Raw genomic sequence first — 24459 nt, 5'->3', positions numbered from 1 at the left:
CAAACGATTTAACTCCACGCCGTGTGTGTTTTCTTTTCCTGTACAAGTGCCATTCAACACACTTAGTCAGCAAAGTGGCATCAGATCGTAGCATCCATAAACGGAGATACTGCACAGTTGTCTGTGTGATGCTTGATTATAAGAGTGATATGCTGGATATTTACATTAATTAATATACATGGTAAAAAGAAAACAACACCATGAAGATGGTGTTAATAATACGCTGTGTCTGTGTTAACAACTGTTAAGGATTTTGAGAAAAAGTGGCCATTTAACAGTCTAAAGAGTTTGACAATAGACTGTACATAAGAAGTGGATATAGTCACCGTGACGTCACCCATTGGTTTGTGGACTGCGGTTTTGAAGCCTCAAGTTAGACAGTCGCCATCTTGTTTTTTTGAAACCAGAAGGGACACAAGAGGATGGAGCTATGTACAACCGAACGACGAACAAGATATTTTTAGCCAACCAAAATGTTACAATTAACGTCCATGAATTACAAAACAGGATGTATCCACACCCTAAAGCATGCCCTGCTTTATCGTCTATTTTACTGTAAATGGGACTATAATTTACTAAATAAATGAACATCCTGCTGTATTGAAGTAGACTTGAAACTAGCGATTGAGACCATAAACTCATGTTTACAATGTTTACTGAGGTAATAAATCAAGAGAGAAGTAGAGTCATTTTCTCATAGACTTCTTTTTGCAACCAGAGGAGTTGTCTCCTGCTGGTCAGAAGAGAGAATGCAAGTTTTAAGACACCTTCACATTAGCCTCAGTTTTCCAAACTGGAGGTTGTCGCCTGAGTTTGATCCACACAAGTCTGGATATCTTGGCCTCTGCTGCTTCAAATTAGATCATTTATTTTTTTATTGTCGCTCATAAGTCCCCCAACTTTATAAAAGTGCAACACTAAATTGAATACCCCTTTAAGTGAAAACATAATTCTGAATTATATATTATACCTTGCTTATCCAGAAGCAAGTAAAACTGGAACTTTTATGGTTTCTATTGACTTGTGGAGTCTTGAAAGTGGTAGGCTGGGCATAATTTCATGGACAAAAGTACAGTAAAAACACCATCAGTATTCTTTGCCAAACCAAAACATACAAATGTCATAAAGCGGTCATAAGTCAGTAATTCTGAGTTGAGCTTCCATCAGTGAATCATTTGACCTTTATAGAGCTTCAGAACTCTGCACAAGTTTCAAGGAGTGGTACGATTATGAACTCTGTTAATTTAAATGGCAAACGGTTTCACGTTGTTCTCACAGACAGAATGGCTACCAGTAAAAGGTGAAACGGTTGTGTAACCACACAAAGAATGCACATGGTGACTCAGTCCCATCAAACAGGTGGCATTCATCAACGCAATGCCAGAGGAAGATTATTAAAGGTCATGAGAATATAAATGCTTCAGTGAGTTGCTCAACAAAAATGAAAAAAAAACTAAACTAAAAGGTCACAACTAGACAAGTATGTATTTATTCTCTTGCCACATAGTCACTTGAACAATGTAACAGAAATATTGACAATTGTAATTAAAGTGCTTTTTGAAGTATTTGACACAAATTAGGAAATACATGTTTATTTTACATGAGAAAGGTGCAGAAATATCTGCAGTTGTTTTTGTTTTCAAATGCAAAATGCAAAGCATCATTAAGTGCACGGCTGTAAAACATTTGAGTATCAGTGGCCCTGAACAGACTTGTCTCCACATTCTGACCACATACATAAATGAGTCACTCTCTGTATCTCTGTCTATTATGCACATCCAAGCTAAAAGGTCATAGTGGTCACATAGAGTCAATAGAGTCAATACAGTCAATAGAGACGTTATGATGAAATTAACACGCTGGTAAAACAAGACTGGATCTACAGAACAAATGGGAATAAACCACAAAGCAGAGTGTACTTACTCTTCTGAAGCTTAATTCGTTTTCAGCCTAAAGGCAGCTACTTGTCGTTGCTGAACTCTAATCTAAAATACAAATCTAGAATTATCGCTGGCAGATATTGTAATGTACAACATGTTCACACTCGCAACTCCTTAAATACTGCAGATTGGTCAGTGGCCCTACGCAGAGATGGGCAGTATTTCTATTACTTGTATTTGAAATACGTATTTCAAATACTTTTGAGTATTTTGTAATTTGTATTTGATCGGGCCGATAAAAATCGAACGTAATTTGTAACAAAATACTTTTGTATATACTTAAATACTTTCATTTTGTATTTAAAATACTCAAAATACTTTCTCCACGAATCAAAAAACAGTTCACGAGTTCAGTCTTCAAGTTCAACGGATTGTCTGTCAAGGTAGATATTTTATCTGAGTGTGACAGATGTCAACTAGCTTGATGTATAATTGATGTCTGGGTCTGGCTACATAGCCTATTGTATATACATGGTGATGGTTATAATATCAAGCTAGCGATGCTAACATGCTAATGACGCTAGCATGCTGTCTAGGCTAGTGCATAGCCAGTGTTTAGCAAGTTAACTTATCAGTCGAGTAGATAGCTATATAGGAAGAGGGAGATTGGGAGCTTGTATGTTCATGATAACCTTATCAAGAGACATCTGACCATCTAATCCTTCACTGTATTACAAGTTATGCTGTATCTTCTCAATCTGAATGTCATAATGCCATATCAATTACTGGCAGATAATATAGTGCAGTTAGCCAGGCTATGACAGTAGATGTCCATTTGTTAAAAAAAAACAAAAACATTAAATATCCAATTTATTTTATTTAAAAGGCATATTATGAAAGTATTCTTAGTTTTATTATTTCACACATTTTACAGTTGGCCAGGTGGACAACATGTCTCAGCAAGATGATGTTCAAGAAGCACCATCAACAAGCACAGATGTGCTTATTACACTGACATGTCTGTGACTGTTCTTCCTGTTTGTGGGCTTCACCAGAGCTTTGTGTACATTATAGCCCAACCCTGAATGCTCTGCTATACCAAATTGTGAGAAAACAGAAAATCCAGAAAAAAGTATTTCCTATATTTTAAATACAAAATACATGGATTGTATTTTGCTACATTTTCTGGCACCAGTAGTTTGTATTTTATTTTGATACATTTATTTGAGGGGTATTTTGTATTTTGTATCAAAATACATTTTGATGTATTTTTGCCCATCTCTGGCCCTACGCTTCAAACTATGAAGTCAGTTCTGGAGTCAGGGACGGCATATCAAGTTTCCACTCAGTATGTGCATAGTGTCTTTTTAGAATAAACGTCCACAGGAAACATACAGTTCCTGCTTGTTACACGCAAACAGTCTCTTCAAAATAAACTTCCAACATGGGTTTACTTTGTTTTTATGTTTACTTAAGCACCAAAACGACTTGGTTAGGCTTAGGAAAATATCCTGTTTGGTTTAAGTTAAGTACGTTTGCAACGCAAAATAAGGATACGTGTTACGTTACTGCCGTTAAGTAGCTTTTTAACTACATAACAAAGCTACGGTAAAATAACTCAAAGATGACTTGCTTTCACATGTGACAAAGACAGCGGTCTCCTGCGTGATGGTCCTATGCTTGTTTGACACATCTACCCCCCACTCCCACCTGCCCTACGAAGACTTTCTCGCTCTTTTTACCACGGCAGTTGCTCTGACCGCGCAGTAATGTTGCGGATCAGTTTCACTCGTCTCGTATTGATGTTAGTGGGTGCTGCGGTGCGTTTAGTAGAACGGGTTTGTAATATATTCTTGGCAACCACTTTGTTGTACCATTTTTTCATTCACCCACAAAGGAGTAGGTACGGTTTCAGAAGTGAAGGCTACAAAATGAACTAAAAATACATGTATGCTATATAGCAGTCAGCACTTATATTTCTAATTATACTGTATATTGTTCGATGTCTGTACCTCTGAGGCAAATTTGTGATTTGTGATTTTGGGCTATACAAAATAAATTGAAATTTACATTAAATCCATCCAACAATATCTTATTATAAATACAGACAAAGTTGTATTTGCATGTTAAGCATGTTGCATGTTTAACAAGGAGTCATAATGCCATCCCATCCCTAGTAGATATCAGTCATGCCCTCAGTCACCCAGGTGGATAAGAGCTCCTCCTCAGACAGATTCAGCACATTGCTGCTCAAACCACAGAACCATACCTTTCCTTGAGGGCACCTGCAAGTTCCAGCAGTAATCCTAAACTTCCTCATGGACTAAACTCTAATATGCCAATGATATCCCACCAGGCAACATGAGCCTCAGGGAGACAGATAGGCAGGGGCACACGTTGTACAGTAAGTTGTATGCACAGGGACATTCTGTAAACCTATACACATGTGCGAGAACATGTACCGGTGTTAACAGGGAGTCCATATGTACTAGTACATGGAGTGACACTTGGGGAATGTGAGCGTCGCACATCAAAGTAAAAAGTCCAACGTAATTACGTTTGAGCGTGGTATAATTTGCAGCTCTTCATCTCACCTCGTTACACAGCTCAGAGAATAACATCTTCCTCCATGTCATTTCTGAGTAAACGTTTAACTCCTTTTAACAGCAAAAACTCTTCTTTACTGATTAACATCTAATAATACTTCGCTGTTTATGTCCTAGGTGAACAAAGATGTTGGAATGCAGTCACCACACACTCTGTAGGCCTACTGTAGACCATGCCGAACATGCAAAACAACAGCAAAAACAAACCTTCTGTTTTAAACCCTTCCCCTGTCAAGGCATCTTGGTCAGAGAATGTCAAGCATGTGCAGCATGATGCTTCGAATATTTTAGTCTTATGCAAAAATACAGGGAAACATTGCTGCAAATCCAAAACTGGAAACAGCGAGTCTAGGGTGGAGCCTTTATTAACATTGATTCTGTGCCAATAGATGAACTCAAGCAAGCAGAACACATGCAGGCGAAACGTGTTTCCTTCCATAATTACAGATTGAACACTTTTTAGATCTTCTTTAGTCTGTGCGTCTAAAAATATATATGATTTCTGTCTAATAATCTATGCCTGGGAAAAGAGGGCACGTTTTTTTTCCTCTAGCATGTTTTTTTCGTTAGCCTCCCTCCTCTCAACATTTCTGTTGGGGATTAAAGAATGTGTGACTGAGTGTACGGTAGCGTGACTTGTGACTGTTTGGATTGATCCCTGCAGCTTTGCTGAGCTCAGGGATCAAGTGTAGTTTATGCACCGTCAGTCACTGCTGTGTTAAAAGCTAACTGCACTCATTCCTCATTCGCCCTGTGTTGTTGAATGTAATCATTATGACTCCTTGTTAAACATTGTCTTTGAATCACATTGAGTCTACATCTGTCGTATGAAATGTGCTACATAAATAAAACTTGATTGATTGATAACATAAAGCGTTAGCATTGGACATCATATGGGTTTAACATTAAAAGGATTCCACTGATTCCACTGATTTTACACTGTTCATAAAAAGTAGCAGGAAGTCTTTTGTGGCTCCAAGGAAGGTGTGCAACATTAGGTACATTGCTTCAAGTGATGTCAATGGGTTCAGCCTCAGCAAACTATTTTGTGAACACGTGTGCCAACTACAGCATCAACATGCGTGACTACAAGCAGTTCCCCGCATTGCTTTACCACAAATCTTTCCAGGTGAAAGATCTTGTGGTGTGTCACCGGTGAGAAAACCACACCGACTTCAAGACCCCAGATTACAAGACAGCAAGTTGTGCAGCGTGACCAGTACAGCGATCTGAAGACTTTGATATTCTTTCAGTGTGAACTTGGCTTAAAAGGTGGTGAGACGATACCAAATGAAAGAAATGGAATATTTCTGTTGGTCTGATTATTGTTAAATGGTGTAATTACATCCATAGTCTCTATAAAAGGGACTCAGACAGACTCCAGGCCTAAAATCTTGAATTAGGTGAATTATAAGAGAAAGAATTTGCCAAAAGCTTGTCATTCCACTTGTGTTTCAGGTAAAGTTGTCAAGAAACAATAAGAAAAGTAAATTGCTGGACCTAATTTATTGTTAATCATGTGTTTGTCCATTAACAAATAAGAGGCTTATTTTACTACTTATATAATAGGTGTACTTTTCTTCCCTAACCGGTCTCCCAAACAAGTAAAAGACACGTCTCTGCTGCCCTCTTGTGATAACATTTTGTATTAAACCTGACTTCACTTGATGCACAACTGGTTACACAGAAGTTGTAGAAAGTAGCTATATACTATACAGGATACATGTAGTGATGCATGCAAAGCCACTGGATTCCTTTATATTGCGAGTAAAAGGAGGCAGATTTTTTGAGTTGTGTGCTAAATTAAGTTCCTGTTGCGTTTACGTAATATTCTGTAGCTGCGATAGTTAATCTGCGTCTGTCATCATTTGCCCCAAATTCCTGAGAAAAGCCTTTCTCAGGAATCTATCTTCTCGATCATCTGTCAGAAAAAATTATTATGATCTTATGAGTAAGTTGTGAACATTTACTGCGCCAATGACACAATGTGGGTATTGTGTGGATCTGCTCCCGTGATAACGCCAGAAAAAAGAAAAGAAAATTGAAAGCATGACAGAATCTGAGCGCATGAACCCCCCTCACAGATGTTGAGATGAACACTCTGCTGAGGAGATGGAGGCAGGTAATACTGCTGGGAAGGATGCTGTGGTAAAATAAGTGCCTAAATCTATTCATATGATTATAAATGATTTTATTATGCTCTATTGGTCATATATTATATACTGTGTATGGAAAAGAAGGCTTTTAAGTGGTACTTTCACCAAAAGCTATCCTGTAAGAATCAACCATTGTTTGAGAGGGGCTAAAACGTGATATTGTTTCTTCATGAAGAGACCAGCAGATGTGGGGGACTTGTAACAATAAATTAGTACGTCGTTTTCATGGTTTTCAAATGCAACATGGAGGTATGGAGGGTTTATCCATATTGTGACAAGAGCTGAAACAGTTAATAGCTTAATCGCTAAATCGTAAGTCCGTCAAAAACTTCGATTCGAAAAAATAAAGCATAAAAAAATGTTTTTTTTCGGTTTCATATTATTGTAAAATATGTTTTGACCGTTGGTCGGGGAGAACAAGCTACATGAAGACGTCGCCTTCTCCATGGAGGAACTTGTGATGTGCATTTCTCACTACTTTCTGACATTTATAATCTAAACCAGGGGTCTTCAACGTTTTTCAGGCCAAGGACCCCCAAACTGATAGAGAGATGGAGCAGGGACCCCCGACTATATATATTGTATAAAATTGTGTTTTATATTAAATGGGCCTAGTACCGTGTATACCTCTTTATTGTGCATTCATTACTAAGCTATTCAAATAATACACAGGTTCATATATTCATGTTGTTATTTTAAACATGTGCAAGGTACAGTGAGTAGGGTGGCCGTGCCACTGCCATTCATAAACATACCTTGTCAGCTGATACCAATGCCAACATCAACATTGTCTGTCAATTGCATGATAATCATGCAATTGACAGACAATGCTGTCAATTGCTATTCAATTCAATTGCTAAAAGCTATTCAAATAGACGTTTTTTGATTCTGGAAACAAAAATGAGTGATGGCCTATTAGTGCCACTGCCATGCATAAAGATACCTGTTATCTTTCATACAATACTGAACTATTAAAATAATGGACACATTCATGTTTGGAAAAGTTTTAAAAAAAAAATAGTCTAATCAACCAAAAATTTCGCTTTTCCCTGCAGTACCTCCGCGGACCCCCTGTTGAAGACCTCTGATCTAAACAGTTAATTGATTGAAGGAAAAAAAATGTATGAATTAAAACTTTTCAAGGACCCCTTGTAGAGTGTGACTGACCCCACTTTGAGAATCTGTGGTAAATTGTGCCAGACAGTGACTGCGTTGTTACACCTTATTGTAACGAGTGATAGCTCAGGGTTGAACAAAAAGAATAAACTAACTCATATGGATCGTGACAGGTGATTTATGGACTGCACCTGCTCCGTGGATTAGTCAATTAGATCACAGAGCTGAGGGTATCTGACAGTAAACCCTCTATCACTTGACATGAGGTGCAATAAAAAAGGTGTGTTCAAAACTGCACAGGTAGACAGCTCTGTTGGTAAACAAGACTTATTCATCAGAGACGCAAAAGTTAACGTTCCTCATTTAAAGTGCCTCATCTTGGCTGAACAGGTACATTGATCTACACATTTAGAAGAATTTAACGCTCACTCATGTGTCTGAAATCCCCCTCATGTTGCACATTCCAGCACAGAGGCTACAGACCTGCAATATAAGTAAATGACACCAATCGACTTGTAAAACAACTCTCTCCAGTTGCCCTTATTAATGCACTTGAACTCTACCGACAAGCAAACTATAAATTACACACATAGTTAAGGGCAATCAGATCAATCACATATATCATTTGTGTCTTTTCTCAAGGAAGACAAGACTCTCCACTTACCCCTGATTCGGATTGGGTTGCACTTCTGATGGATGTCTCTCCGATTGTGTCTCTGCAGCCTCCGCATCAACACGGCGTGTGTCTGCATTGGCTGTCACCTGTTCTTGCGGCGTTGCGGTTCTGTCTGTGCTCTGAGTAATTGTATCCACCCACTCACTACTCTGTGGTGCCCTATTGTGTTCAACCTCTGTGGCATCTAATTGCAGCTCAGCGCTGTGTGTCAGAATGCCCGTGACAGCCTCTGTGACTGCCCTACCCGTGGCGTTACGGATGGTTTTTATGCCGTGTTTGCTCACTTCAACTATTTGGGCTGCCTCTGCTGTCAGTGAAACCTGCTCTTCTGACTCATTAGATCTGGGTGTGAACTTGTCTCCCTCTCTTGTGCTGCTGAAAGCAGTGTGTATGTATTCAGAACTCATAATGTCTTTGTGAGCCAGGTAGATTATCTCCCGGCTTGGGAGTTGCGTCTCTCCATTAGGGTGGTCTTCTGTTTCCAACCCCTCGGTCAAGTTTCCCTCCGACCCCTCCCCCTGCCCATGCGGCTCACTGGAGGGTGTAACAAAGTCGCATACCATCGGCGCGTTCGCCTGCTGAACCGGTGTGGCAGGTAACTCCTCCTCCCCCTCATCTCTCACCTGTGGCAACACCATGGTTTCTATTTCTTTCTCCCGACTCTCTGTATCACTGCCAACAAGAAACTCAGACGTTTCAATCTTCTGCTCTGGAGTTTCTGACCTCTGACCTCCAAATTTTTCCTCCACTTCAAATCGGCTATTGACATCCTCTTTCTCTTCGTCGTTGGCCGTTATGCCTCCCTCATTCTGCATTTTAACAATCACCACCCGAAATTCTCCCGCTTCTCGATTTCTTATGCCTCTTTCTGCAATCTCCCCCTGCTGTGGAAACTCCTCACACAACCCGGCCTCTTTCACCACGTCTACCACGCAACTTTCTACTCTTTCGTCCACTGTGTACATCTCTTCGCTCCCGCTCCCCTCTCCGCTATCCTCTTCAGCACTGTAGTAGATCTCCACCGTACTGCCGTCATCCGATCCAACGCTCAGATATGCTGGATTTAAAGGCCCATCAGACACATCAGCCTGTCTGGAAGGAGTGAAAACAGTCTCTCTTGTTTCGATTCTCACCTCAAGACTCTTCGCTGAACTCATGTTTTCAGCCACGGGAGAGGGACAGACAGGATCGGTGCTCGCCTCGTCTGTGACTAACCCTTTGACTAGGAACGCTCTCCGTTTGGAGTGAGTAACCCGAGTGTCTCCCCCTTGGGATGTTACATAGTCAGAGACGGGAGGGGCCGAGCTTTGAACCATGGGGACTGACCTGACATTGTCTTGAATGAGGCTAAAACTGTCCGATTTCACCTCCGAAAGGGAGCGGGTCAGCTCTGAGTAAGGAATTTTATCACCATCACCTGGTTTGGAACCTGAATTGATAGAGGAAGGTACATATCTGATGTAAATATCTGGGTGTCTTCGAGGCTCCGAAGCAGTAGATGTTTGGTAAGAGCTCAATCTGGAGCTCTCGCTAGTATGACCACCAACGGCATCATCCACTCTGCGAGCAGCAGAGTCAAACTGAACATAAGTTTCTGTGTGACATTCATTAAGGGTTTTAACTATGACAGGTTCTGATTTTCTGGATTGATGTATTATCTCGGTAATGATATGAGGCGGCGGGTTCGAGAGGGATGACATTACCTCCGAGCAGAAACTCTGGGGGAAAAGGGACTCATACAACGCTCCGTAAACTGCATCTTGCCTGACAGGTGGAGCACTTTTCTCACCGCTAACAGCCGAGGTTTGGGTGACACTCCCGGCGGTTACGGGAGCAGATCCCTCAGTGTGAGAAATTGAGATTCCTTGATGGACAGGTGCAGAGTCGTCGGCGCGAGGAACAGGGGTCGACTGTGTAACTGCGCCGTCAATTTTGGAGTCAGCACTTGCCAGGGAGAGTTTACCATTTTGACTTGTACTGTCAACTAGGTCAGGGGTGTCAGGTTGATGATGTGATAATGTGACTCTGGTGGATCCAGTAAGAGAGATTTCTGTGTCTGTGTGAGACTGCTGGAGGATGTCATTATCGAACGGACCGTTGCTTGTGGCGACGGAGTTAACAACTGCTTCTTTGTGATCCGAGGTGTCAAGCGCGGTTGGAGGCCCGCTAGCTGGAAGGCTAAGTATAGTCTGGTTGTCGACAGCAGGGCTGGCTTCTGTACGAGTCGTGGAGGCAGATGGATTGGAGTTATCATCCAGTTTCTCCTCTGATGAATCTGGATAATCCAGATGCAGCTCAGGGACGGTGGCAATCGGTGCTTTCTGCGGCTCCGCATTTACGTCAAACAGATTGGAGCCGTTTGTCAGACGCTCCATCGTCTCTGGTTGGGTGTTTGAGGCGACGAATGACTGCGATTGGTTTGTGGCCCCAGGGGGAGAAGAAGGGATGTCAAATGCATCAATGGTGTCAAGCTCTGGTTGAGACATGCTGAAAAACGTCTTTGTGTTGGCCTGATCCAAATCCATCCGACTGTGGTTCTAGAAAAAGGAATTTACAGAATTTTAAATATGGAGGATTTAGCCTCAGTTTGCACTTCTCTTGTTTTATCATTACAATGGAACTACAGGGCCAAGCATCATTACATTACAGTCATTTAGCAGACGCTTTCATCCAAAGCAACTTACAATTCAGATTCTATCACATTTCTATACCGTAGGCACAACTACGGGAGCAATTTTGGGTCGTGCTTAAGGACCGGCTCCGGCTCTGCGACTAGCAGAGCCGGAGCCGGGGATTGAACCGCCAACCCTCTGATTGAAAGACGGCCCTGCTACAGTCGCCCACATGTCATTCTGAAAAAAGAAAATCCCTGGTGATCTTTCAAAACAACACTTAGTCTTTAGAATCCTTAAACCTGCAATAACTGTCTGGTTTTGGCTACTTTTGAGCAGCGGAACAAGTTCTAAAAATTGACATTTCATTGACTCTTAGGTTGATTAGCCAACTTGTTGGCATACATTTGCTTATTTATACATCCTGCTCTACCACCTCTCCACTATGTTCACACTGATCGCTAACTGTATTTATCCGTCTTTTGTTGCTGAACAGGTTGTGTACGGTGAGTTTTTAAGGCTTTTTGACTGATAACAGCTGCTTATTGTGGCCGCAAGCTAAATCAGTAAAGTTGTGGCCCGGAGAGCTGAAACTCCCTATCAAGCTCTGTGAAAGCTAAAGGGAGCTGCAGATTTGGGGCAATAATTCTCATCACTATGACAATAAATTTAGCTTTTTGTGGAAATATTTAATTTCTTTCTACTATCTTTTTTGTGTTGTTAAAAATCATTTTAATTATGACGTATATGGAATATTATTTGGGTTTATGGTGAGGAAAAAAAAGGCTTAACCCTGCTTGGTTATTACACAAATATAATGATGATACAAAACTTGATCCTCTATGCAGTTGACTCACCAAATTGAATAAGTTACATAAAAAATAAGTTGCCACACATGAATTTGAGAAACACAACACTCAAGGGAACAGGGGTTACCTCCTGTTCCTCTTCAATGCCGGCGCTAGGAAGGCCAAAGGTGCTCTTGGAGATATTCACTTGATCATTCTTCTTCCTCTTTTTTAAACCAAAGGAGAAGGTGGCAAACCTCTTTGGCTTACGGAGGTCCAACTCTGAGTAGCTGAATTCTTTGCCCTGAGAGGAGGAGGGAGAGATGGAGGGAGAGATGGAGGGATTGAACGTTAAACGGGGTAAAAGAGAGCAAGGAATGCAAAATGCAAGACAATAAACATGACATGTTTCTAAAAGCATAGAAATATATATATATATATATTGCCTTAAACCAAAACTGTACACTGTGATTAATAATTGTGAGTTTGACCTTTTATTGATTAACACATGAACAGAAAAAACATACCTTACATACCAAACATACCTAACAATGATTCCTAACACCTTACAAGAGTTGACACCCTAACTTCATTCCAAGGATGTAAAAGCTGCTCCACCCTGACAAAAAATGAAAGACTAGTAGAACATGATTTACTAAACCTGATAGCGACTTCCTGTCCTTTTCCAATTAATCCGGTATACTGTTACATAGCCTGTAACCAACAGTAGATAGACTTACGGCAAATAACATCTGCAGCAAGTGAAATCACCAAATGATTGTGACTGCTTAGTTTGGGTTGATGGATTTTGAAGTACAAGTCACAACTGTCACAGAGTGCCATTACTGTTACAAACATGTTTTGTCTAAATTATTGAGATAAGTATGAATCTACACAAAAGTTTTAAAAGATGCCAACATATCTCGGGTGAGCACTTTGTTATGACCCACGTTTTCCTTATCAGATATTCTAAAAAGTCGCTTAAGCGTGCCGCTTCAGGCCAACGCTGATTGCAAAGATAGAGGGGATGCTGTTCTGGTGATTGTGCGCGCATGTTTTGTTGAGCCGCGATGACGAGGGAGAATGGAACTCAAGGTCGTCGGTCACTGCCATCAGCAAGATCTCTAACTGGGTGTGCCTGTCAAATTTCCTCCTTCGGTGATGAAAAGTTTCGAAAGCGCTAGAAGCAAAGTCAACAATCACAGTGGAGTTTCAGCTGAAGGAGTGAATGAAACATTAAACAATGTAAGCAATCAATCAAATGCAGATCAAGTTGAAAAAAAACATTGACTGGCTTTTTTTCATTATTAAATGCAAAGAAAAAATCCTTAATTAATAAATAAGAAAGGTCCTTTCCTTAAAAACAAATCACAAACTACTGTTACACAACTTTATTAGCATTTACCATGTTCTTGCAATTGTCAGTCACAGTGCTCACTGCTCAGGAAAAGTTACTTTGGCCAAACTGAAGGTTGGCAAGTCGGCAAGAAAGAAACCACAGCTGTCAGGTGGCCACATGAGCACATACTAATTATGATGACGAGTGGAAACTATTACTGGTGACATAAATACACAATGTCAATAACACATTGCAGCGACACACTCACACAAGGCACCTGTAGCAGTCCTTATTGGTGTTAAACCTGACCATCGCTGGATTATGCAGCTAAACAAAAGACGAATGAGATGTTCTTTTCTACTGATGGTGCATTTGAGTTCATCCCCAAGGTGTTCGATGCATTAATGAGGGATTGTAGCAGCGAGGTCAGGGATGCATTTCACCTGGATGATCCTTAATCCAATATTTAATGTGAGGGACTTTACATGACGCAAACCCCTTGAAATGACCCATGTCCACCAAAGATTTCCACCCACAAGTTTAGATAAGGTATCCCGTGTTTTGATCCACTGGTAATGATCAAACAAACGCAGCTGCTGTGCATTGACGATGCCCTTTTTTAAACTCTGCATCATTTTTCACATGCAAAGCAATCTGATCACTGTTCATTTTTAGTTTAAGAGCTGACATGACCACCTCCTGAATTCACGCCCCTATTGTTGCATTGCATTTAAAATCTGCCAAACTAATGGATTACAATTTAAGAAGTAAAACATAAGAGTGGGATTACTTTGTTCCTCAACGCAATCTGTCCTGCAGGTGTCAGCAACAATGCAGTCAGATCAGAATTGATCTTCACAAAGACAACAATTGTTATAGTAAAGCACTGGCGCTCTCTTCTGGAGGGAATAAAAACCATTTGTTGCATTTCTCCTGTTTAACTCTGTCACATCTAGGGCAGGCATACATGGGAAACAAGACCAGAGTAGAGACAGTTAAACAATAACATTGTGGACATAAAGTATGTAACAATCACAAGTGACTTTGAAGAGAAAAGTTATTTTTTTTAAGTATGGTGCCCTCTAGAGTGGAGTCCTATATGATGTCTTTTTGTGGGTGTAACCCAATTGAGAATATAAGTGTTGTTAAATAACAATATAATAACAACAACCACCACAACAATAATAATAATAATAATTATAATACTAATAAATAGTAAGATTGTGCTTATTTGCACAGTACATATTATTGGGCCTATTTCAGACTGTCAGTCCAAATCCAATTTTTGGCGTATAGATCAACACCTGAAATGCAATTTTTGGATTGTAATGCATCTCAGTCAGGACGCTTTAGCGACACATCAAATTTCAAACTTCTCTTTTGCATCCCGATGAACTACCTGTTACCACCACAGTGAGGCCTGCAGACTGCAGCACTAAACATCGCAATGTATGCCGTTTTACCAGACCAACTCAGCGACGGAAGAGTTTTGCACTCCCACTTGAAAGTGCGAAGGTTTGATCTATCTGCCAAACCATAAGCAAAGTAGCTTTGGGAGCCTGAGCCAAACCAAAATGTAATTTTTAGGGTGTATCATGTAGTCTTGTAGGGTGAAATGATCCTCAATTTCTCATGCTTCCTACTGACCCCTACATCGTTACCACAACACATGCCGATGGGTTGGTGATCCGATCTGATCACCTGCAAATAACTGTGCGTACCATCTGTCTTGAAGATCTGAGATGAAACAGAAAAAGATTTGCCGGCAGGCTGAACTTTAGAGTCGCCTGTACGTGTGTGCTTGTGAGCCTGAGGAGGATAGAATTTTGTCAGCAAGACCCGGAGGGAGAATCTACAAAGCGTGGAATGCAATCAGCTTTTGATTAACAACCTAGACTGAACAGTTGACATGGATTTATTGCTTATAATTGTGTTCATAATGGTCGTGTGTAATTACAGGCCATAATTGATGAAGGAATGCTGATCCTCAGGATGACTAAAGTCAGTGGCGTTTCTAGGAGTCAAAGAAAGGGGGGGCTTAGCCCCAAGGGCAGCGGCATGGTTGCGCATGTTAGTGTGCGGCAATGTTTTTTGGGGCCACGGATATCCATTGTTTCAGACAGTTCATAGATTGGTTCAATCAGAAAGAGTGTGATTTCGCTCTGTAGTTTTGCTTGCATTCAGTATATGATAACACAAGAGACAGAATTTCAGGGTCATAGTGAAATTTGACAAAACAAATATGAACTTTTCTCAAATAAAGAATATCCGCGTCACTCCCAAATCCTAATTCTTAAAAGGACCGCACACAATGGATGGAGAATGGACCTGACAGTGTCAACTTTATATCGTTCAGTATGATGATAGGCTATTGGATTGTAATTTGAAGGGGGAGAAAACATACAAACCAGAACGCACGCACATATGTAGCATGTTAGAGTTATAAATAACTTGTCCATGTGAGAAACAATAGTTTAATTTAATGACATCACCAAAATAAAAATATATTGTTTTTTTTTTTTTTTTTTAAAGCCAATAATGCCAGATTATTTGGGGGGGCTGAAGAACATTTTAGGGGGGCTTCAGGGGGGTTTGACTAAACCTATTTTGAGTTTGCACAAATACATGTCTCTCTCTGCGTGTCTCACACACAAAAATAATGGCCCAGCTTTATCATCACTTCGAAAGCCAATAATGATAGTCTAACATTAGCCTGCTAAATTTAGACACACTGCATTTTGTAAGTATATGTATAAGTAAACACACAATATGCAGAACAATTACCTGCTTTAAAACAGTAAACAAAAATCTAGCAAATTAATATTTTTTTGCCAACAGGTTGTTTTGCTATAGGTTTGACCTTGCTGACCTTATTTATTTAAAGTTTCACAATCCTGTTTTACCGTAGGTTTCTAAGAAAGTTCTACATTTGTAATCCATTTGGACTCAGCTCTCTCAGTACTATGGACTTAAGAGCTTTTGCACAGAATGTTAAATGGAAGAACGATTGCTTTATGGTTAATTCATGTTCATATATATATATATATATATATATATATATACACACACACACAACATACAATTTCTTTCAGTCTTCATTATTGCCTTTTCCCACCGCTGCATCCCCCCTCATCAGAGGAAGGACTATCCCTCTTGAAACTGCCTCTCCTGAGGTTTCTAACATTTCTTTTTTTAAAGTAAGGTTTCTTTTAAGAGTTTATCTGGTTTATATCTTGGGAAGGTTCTGAAACCAATGCTGATCTGGTCCAATCAAGCTTATTATTATTATTATTATTATTATTACATATTAATACAAGCGGTATCCGTCTGTTTCAAATACCCAAAATAATGTCAATAAAAATAGGACACTTTATTTCATGCACAAGTAAAGTCAAACCTTTCTTGCAAACTCAGACAGAAACGCTGTGTCTCTGTTATACAGCTTCTATGCCCATAAGAATAACTACTTTAAAAAGGACATTTCTAAAGTGTTCACTGTACGTCACATAACAGAAAGACATGTAACTGTAAGACTTTGTCAAAGGCAATCAAGTTCACCAAACTATACTCATATGGTTCCACTAAACCAGATTATGCTATTTTAATGGCACAACAAACAGCTTGACTGACCTTTGACCTGGATGTGGTGCCGTAGATAGAACTCTTGTTGTCCGCTGTGATATTGTCAACCCAGGCCTCGCCATCCTTGACAGTGTTGCTGGGCTCAGCACCACTGAGGGGTACACAGTTAAAAATGTGAAATTAGTAAAGTTAATTACAGCTGAAATTACATTTCTGAATGTTTCCCACAGCAGAAAAAAATATGTAAATAGCGTGAGCTATGACAAGCTGTATGGTCAAACATCTGACACTTTAATTATTTTTTTCAAATGATATGAATAGAGAAGACCTTTAATGACCAATCCAGGGATGGACGCTCATGTTTCTAAGCACATCGCAATACATTGTGCCCTTAAATGTGACGTATAGCCTGCTTCCATTCCTGTTTCGTTTTCTTGTGTGTTTGTGGTTCTTCTGTAAGGATCGCGTTAAAAGTTTGAGAAGGCTTAGCGAGCCCGTACTTCAGTAGCCCCGACATTTCAGTTGCTGCCAAGTGTAGTACTGAGTACTGTGTTTTCGTAAAATGGTGAACTGAGGTCACAAATGAAGCACGATGTTTGTAGAACCGTAACATTGTTTTTGCCTTAGGCAGTATGGGAATTTTTATTTATTTATTTAGACAGGTGATCTCATTGAGACACACAGTTTCATTCCCAGGAGGGATGTGATAAAACTTGGCGGCCACAGGAGGCCACCTACATATTCGGTGGCCACAGAGTACATTTTTGGGGCCATGGCTAATGTTGAACCCTGGAATTAATGAGTTAATATGCAATATACAGTACAGTATACTGAAACAATGAGGGAGTGGGGGAAATCTATACATACAGGTCATCCAGTGTGTGCATCAGTATAAGCACTGGTTTTAAAAAGAAAGAAAAAATGTTGCTTCATAACTAAAGTAGTGAATCACTGCCTAGGGAATGTTGAATGGAACCGGCTGAGCAGAGAGTGAGTTTGTGTTTCTTGGAACAGCGTTCCATGTTAAATATGACTTCTAAGTATGCAATGAGGATAAAGGTAATTGTTTTATTAAGTTCGTTTTTTATTAAGATAATTAAATTCTGTCCACTTTGTGTCAAGTAACTTGCTTTTGGCTTTGTTCAGTCATTAGAAATGTTTACTGACTCATGTCCTGGGACGTCGGCCTCAGAGTGAGGCTACAGGGGCTTCAAAGTCAACAGAGAGGCGCCATCAATAATCATGAGCTGTCATCACGTCAAACAAATGAAACAAAGGTCACTTTATACACAAAGGTGCTTTTCCTTTGCACAAGTGGATGAGCAAACATTAGTAGCAGAGCCACCATTTATAGAACACTGTGACTTCAAAACCCATGCATGTTCACGAGTCGGCACGCAGCAAACACCAACACCGTTTGCTGTTTTGCAAGTATAGGAGCGGGAAATTTTCCTGTAACCAAATACGTGACAACTGATCACACTCTTCCATTTATAAAGGCCTAATGCAGCATCAACAGATGGGATTTGACACTGTTAAATAATATGACACATAAGAGAGATAAGAGGATGAGTCATATCCTTTTCCCAAGGTGGTGTGTGTTTACATATCAACACAAAGAGACAAGCCTCTCACTCTGTGAACTGCAACACAGACACATGACATTCTGAAAAATGTATCTCGATTTGGAAGTTTAACAGGATGTAACTGCCTTCTTTACTTTCTCCTCTGGCCTCTGGCTGTGCAATAAAATGTAGGAATGTTTGTTTGCATGAGAGAGAGAGAGAGAGAGAGAGAGAGAGAGAGAGAGAGAGAGAGAGATATGGCCTCCAGCAGTGAAACTTACACATTTGCATCTGCAAACTGGCAGACCTTTGCTACAGCCAAACCATGTTTTCTGTATGCCGATTGACTTAAATAGGAACCGTCTCGTTCATCTAACAGGAACTGTTCAGCACCTCTAAAACTTGTTTCTGGTTGGTGGCAAATTCGTTATCTTCGGCCATGCCAGCTGCTTCCCCCTTTCCGATCTTTATGCTACCTGACTGCTCCAGCTTGATATTTGCATTATATACAAGGCTGGTATCCATCTTCTCATTTACCTCTCCACAAACTACAAACAACTATTTCCTCTTAAAATTCGGTTGGATGACCTAACTGAGATATAAAAGTAAAAATGACTTTTAGGAAGCCAAGTCGATACTTCAGCAGTCTTGCTTAACCTTTGTGTGCATGGCTAGGCATGTTGCCACATTCAAGCTTGTCAGACATGCGTAACCAGGACCGTAGGAAGATGACAGACGACCATAGGTCATCCTACTATGTGCTCTAGCTACAGTCTGTTTAGTAAAAGGATGTCATGACTGCTTAGCCAAACAATGCCATTTTAATCGGGCTCTAAATGCAACTCAATTTAAAAGGTTTTCAGCATCACAATCGCCGTCATCTGTCGAGGGCCTCGCTGCAGTATTCCCTCATGTGCTACTATCATCACACAAGTGCTATTGCCTGAAAGGGATGTAGTTAAGTTTATGTTTAACTATTTGTCATTGTTCAGAGCACACAGCTGTCACAACTAACTGATGCTGGGACTCATTATCACAGTCATTTGCTCATTCTGCTTTGAATAGATAGAGCAAGCGGCAGATTGATGCTGCCTCGTACTCTGCAGTGAATCGTGCAAGATAATCAGATGAATTCAATATTGTTACCTGCAGTAGAGGACGGTCTGTGCGCCCCCAGTTTGGATGAACAGACGGGACTACCTGCACGGCAGCAAAGCAATGTACTACTACGTATGTCATACAGCTCTTCTTCAAAGAAAACTATCCCTTGAATGATGTAAGACAGGCATTTTGTTTTCGTCTGCCATGTCATTTGGAGTCAATACCCCCATTTAACAAAAAGCAATAGACGGAATGGAACAGACAAAACATGAACCCAACAGCAGTATCACCAATTTACTATTTGAAGCCCACAGCTGATTTGACTAACAAAGCTATCTACAACTTCACTGAATCCAGAGATGGGCAAAAATACATCAAAATGTATTTTGATACAAAATACAAAATACCCCTCAAATAAATCTATCAAAATAAAATACAAAATACTGGTGCCAGAAAATGTAGCAAAATACAATCCATGTATTTTGTATTTAAAATATAGGAAATACTTTTTTCTGGATTTTCTGTTTTCTCACAATTTGGTATAGCAGAGCATTCAGGGTTGGGCTATAATGTACACAAAGCTCTGGTGAAGCCCACAAACAGGAAGAACAGTCACAGACATGTCAGTGTAATAAGCACATCTGTGCTTGTTGATGGTCCTTCTTGAACATCATCTTGCTGAGACATGTTGTCCACCTGGCCAACTGTAAAATGTGTGAAATAATAAAACTAAGAATACTTTCATAATATGCCTTTTAAATGAAATAAATTGGATATTTAATGTTTTTTGTTTTTTTTTAACAAATGGACATCTACTGTCATAGCCTGGCTAACTGAACTATATTATCTGCCAGTAATTGATATGGCATTATGACATTCAGATTGAGAAGATACAGCATAACTTGTAATACAGTGCAAGATTAGATGGTCAGACGTCTCTTGATAAGGTTATCATGAACATACAAGCTCCCAATCTCCCTCTTCCTATATAGCTATCTACTCGACTGATAAGTTAACTTGCTAAACACTGGCTATGCACTAGCCTAGACAGCATGCTAGCGTCATTAGCATGTTAGCATCGAGCTTGATATTATAACCATCACCATGTATAATAATAATAACAATAGGCTATGTAGCCAGACCCAGACATCAATTATACATCAAGCTAGTTGACATCTGTCACACTCAGATAAAATATCTATCTTGACAGACAATCCGTTGAACTTGAAGACTGAACTCGTGAACTGTTTTTTGATTCGTAGAGAAAGTATTTTGAGTATTTTAAATATAAAATCACTATATAAATATAAATGACTAAATACGTATTTCAAATACAAGTAATAGAAATACAGCCCATCTCTGACTGAATCCAGCTCTATGAATGATATTGCAACACATTGGTCTAATACTTGGATTCAATAATAGTTCACTCTGTTTCAATAAACATGTTTGAGGAAACATTTCTTCCAAGAGGTGTGCAGCACGCTCACTTCGTGTAACCACAGTTCCTACACAAAGATAACAGGTCCAACGATACGGTGACTCATTGTGACCACAGATATTTAACCGTAGCTGAGTTGAGACATCTAAGCTACAACTGTGACTAAAATGTTACAAATGTATCCCTGGCACAATGACGATGGTGCATAGTAATCCCGTGACAATACAACAGACATGTGGAGCGGCAGGTTTCTCTACATAGTACATCTTTTGCTCCACAACTTCACTCGGAAGCCAGACAAACCTAACCAGAACTCAGGGTGTGTTTGGCTTGTTTGAAAAGGCAACTTGAGTATTTCCTCCATCATCTTATACAGCAGGGGTACAGTTTAAAATGAGACCATTATGACTTTGACACCACCTTGAACGTCCTGAAAATGAATATTAACATTAAGCTTGTTTTTATTTAGTTTGAACTGAATGTGTGCACTGTTAAACTTCAGCCTTGCGTAACTCCTGTGTGCAGCTGTTGTGTGCAAAGGCGCTCCTCGCAGTGTCAGCCCATCATTTCTTTACGTCCCTGTGCAAACACAAACTGTCACTGAGTCTGGTTTACAACCACACGGACAACATGATTACATTGTCCCGGCATGTGACTAGTGGCTCAACCTGTGTGTATCTTCACACCCCTTTGCTTACGTGTGTATTGTGTCCCCACAGAGCACTGCGTCTCCTTTATAAACATTCCAGGCCTCTATGGTGACGTTGATAGTCAAAACTGACTTTTAAATAAGTGTTCTATGTGCATGTATGACATTGCAGTCTACAAGACAGAACAAGTCTCTGTTTTTGTGTCTCTTTCTGCCATTTTCTTTATCTATCTTTTCCATAAAATTAGCAGCAACGAATTATTTTCATTATCAATTAATCTGCTGCCTATCTTAATCTTAATCAGATATGTGGTCTTTAAAATGGCAGAAAATTGTGAGAAATGTTCAATACCAAAGTTGGCTTATCTAAATTGCTTGTTGCACCCAACTAGCAGTCCAAAAGGCAAATATTTTCAGTATTTAATACCACAGAAGACTTTTAAACCAGAAAATATAAACATAAAGAAGCTAGACCCAGAGAACTTTAGGTATTTTCACTTCAGCTCTTAATAGCGTGATCAGAGTAGCAGTTCTTGCTGGTACCCTCAAAATGATGAAATAAGGAGAGCGGGGTGAATTGGGACAGGCGGACAGTTTGGACAGTGCCCTCTTCACTTTCAACCTCGAAGTGGAGACCTTCTGACTATTCTTCACATGTTTTTGATCGTTTTGAAATCTATAGCATATAAGTCAAATGTTGGGGTCTTTTGTTATTTTTATTCTGCGTTCTTCGCTTTTTAGCTATATGCCACAGACAAAAACAAACCATATTGTTGGGAAGCTTATTTTCTGTCCCACCGGTTGATGCCAAACAAAAAACAAGACAAATACTTTTCCTAACTGAGTAAGACCCACTTACACCGTCACTGAGAGGATGTTTACTTAAGCGACAGATGATGACTCAGACGATGCACTCCTTGTGCAATTAACGAAATTGGGCTTTCACGTTTGGGTTGGGCACAAAATTGTTCCAGCTGACCTCGCTCTCCTTACACAATATACTCAATCATTCATTTTGTCTTCGGCTAAACAAATGCCTTAGTGCTGTAGCTACTATATGTTTGACTTTTCCAAAAAGTTTCACAAACCAATTTGCTTGCATGTCCCTTAAGCAGGGGTGTCGAACTCATTTTCACTCTGGGCCACATCAGCATCATGGTTGCCCTCAAAGGGCCGGTTGTAACTGTAAGACTGTGTAAATGTAACTACTCCTAAGATATTGGTAAATAACTGTCTCTGCATTTGATTATTGTTTATTCAAGTGTTAAAATATTGTACATGCAGTTATATAAATGTAAAACTATATTTAAGCACATTTCAGTTATTATAACTTAAATCCTTTTTAATTTAGGGTTAAGAAACCCACATTACTCTATCAAACTGTTAAAGAAAATATCAAAGACAAATATCAAACACAAGTTATTACAATAACTTTGTTCAAAGCTTAAAATCCTTTCAAGGGTGCGTTTGCACAATCCCACGTGAAGTGTTTCATGTGTTGTAAAGCCACGTTTAAAGTAGTCTTTAATATACTCACAATACTGTACATTTATATGTCAAATGTAGGGTAACCCATGAAGAGCTATGACTGTTGTGTTTAAGTATCTCATAATTATGACTTTCTATCTCATAACTTCGACTTTCTATCTCATCATTTCGACTATGGGGATATTTATATTACAAGTCTATTTTTAAACTTTTTTTGTATTTTTTGCTGGCGGATTCGCGGGCCACATAAAATGACGTGGGGGGCCGGATTCGGCCCGCGGGCCTTGAGTTTGACACCCCTGCCCTTAAGGATTCTGCAAGCTTTCAGAGAACTGAAGGGGGTTTAATTCCTCCATATTCCATTTGCTCTTTTGCACAATTGCATTATGACTGAAAGAATGGACTGGCATATTATGGATTTCACAGCCCCCTTTTTAACAGTCCTGTCTGGACAGAAATGCCCTTGTGGGCTATCTAAATCTCCATCAACTCAATCATCTTCAAAGTCATGTTAATTCTAAGGAAATGGATTTGACATGGTGCAGGAAATAACCCTTTTCAGCTGCCATTAACCTCATTAAATACTTTATTGCCTGATAAATTCCCGCACTGACTGCTGGACAGCCAACTGTATGATGAGAGCTGACTTAAACTACAAGGGCATGTCCCATTCAACGAAAGTATGTGAAAGGCTCAACTGAGAAAAGCATCAATCCAAAAGTCCAAAACTTCACCCCAGACACACACATTTTGAGTATTAGTGGTGTACAACAATAAAGACTGCAACCTCAAAACAGGTCCATTTACTTAAAATGGCTCTTAAGACACTGACCACTGCGGCATTATGCAAGCATACCTGAGCAAATGCGGGATCTCATTCGCCGCCTTCACGGGGGTCTTTTTCTTGAACTTCAAGAATTTAAACTTCGTCTTCTCTCTCTCATTCGCGTCCTTCTCCACCGATTCGTCCAGGCTGACCTCGCTCCTGGAGAACAACGTTTTCAGAGACCTTCTGGTTGAGCTCTTCGCCATCTCCAGACTGTGCGTAATGACAACGAGGGGCAGAGCAGGACTGATGCGCGGGACAAAAAAAACACTTTCCCTAAGATGATCGGTTCATTAAAAGTTGATGGAAATAATCATGGTGTGGGAGAAAACTGCGCGGATGGCACTTGTTGACAGATAACAGCTGCTCCTGCTGCCTCATTTTCTGTGCAATGTGCAGCGCTCAGGTGTTGCGACACGCCCATGAAAAGTGACACCCAGATCCCAGACAGCCTACAATAACAGCTTTCAGATCACCCTTTGTCCACTACCGTATTACACAAAATAATAATTCGAAATTGAAATTACTCCTCCAATGGGTCAGGATGTTAGATGATGGGTTTCTCCAAATTGCAAGCCCAAGTTGCATGCCATGTTTTATTTTGTATTGGCAGTCTGTCTTTCTGATAAGATGT

General features: G+C 40.0%; 1 protein-coding gene across 1 annotated transcript in view; it reads right to left on the bottom strand.

The window, feature by feature from the left end:
• The window catches only part of crybg2 (crystallin beta-gamma domain containing 2), a 42901-nt gene extending 18699 nt beyond the window's left edge, over positions 1–24202 (bottom strand). Inside the window, exons 1-4 of the mRNA XM_031866550.1 lie at positions 23856–24202; positions 16804–16906; positions 11983–12138; positions 8423–10971 (exon numbers count right to left, since the gene is read on the bottom strand). Coding sequence (XP_031722410.1) covers positions 8423–10971; positions 11983–12138; positions 16804–16906; positions 23856–24031 — 2984 coding nt within the window. The 5' untranslated portion in view covers positions 24032–24202. The remainder of the gene's footprint in view (positions 1–8422; positions 10972–11982; positions 12139–16803; positions 16907–23855) is intronic.
• Positions 24203–24459: the final 257 nt, after the last annotated feature.

The sequence above is a fragment of the Anarrhichthys ocellatus genome, unplaced genomic scaffold (genome assembly GCF_004355925.1).
Source record: "Anarrhichthys ocellatus isolate YVR2014 unplaced genomic scaffold, GSC_Weel_1.0 scaffold35, whole genome shotgun sequence".
Lineage (NCBI taxonomy): Eukaryota > Metazoa > Chordata > Actinopteri > Perciformes > Anarhichadidae > Anarrhichthys > Anarrhichthys ocellatus.
The sequence above is the reverse complement of the archived record's forward strand: the minus strand, read 5'-3'. Positions and strand labels throughout refer to the sequence as shown.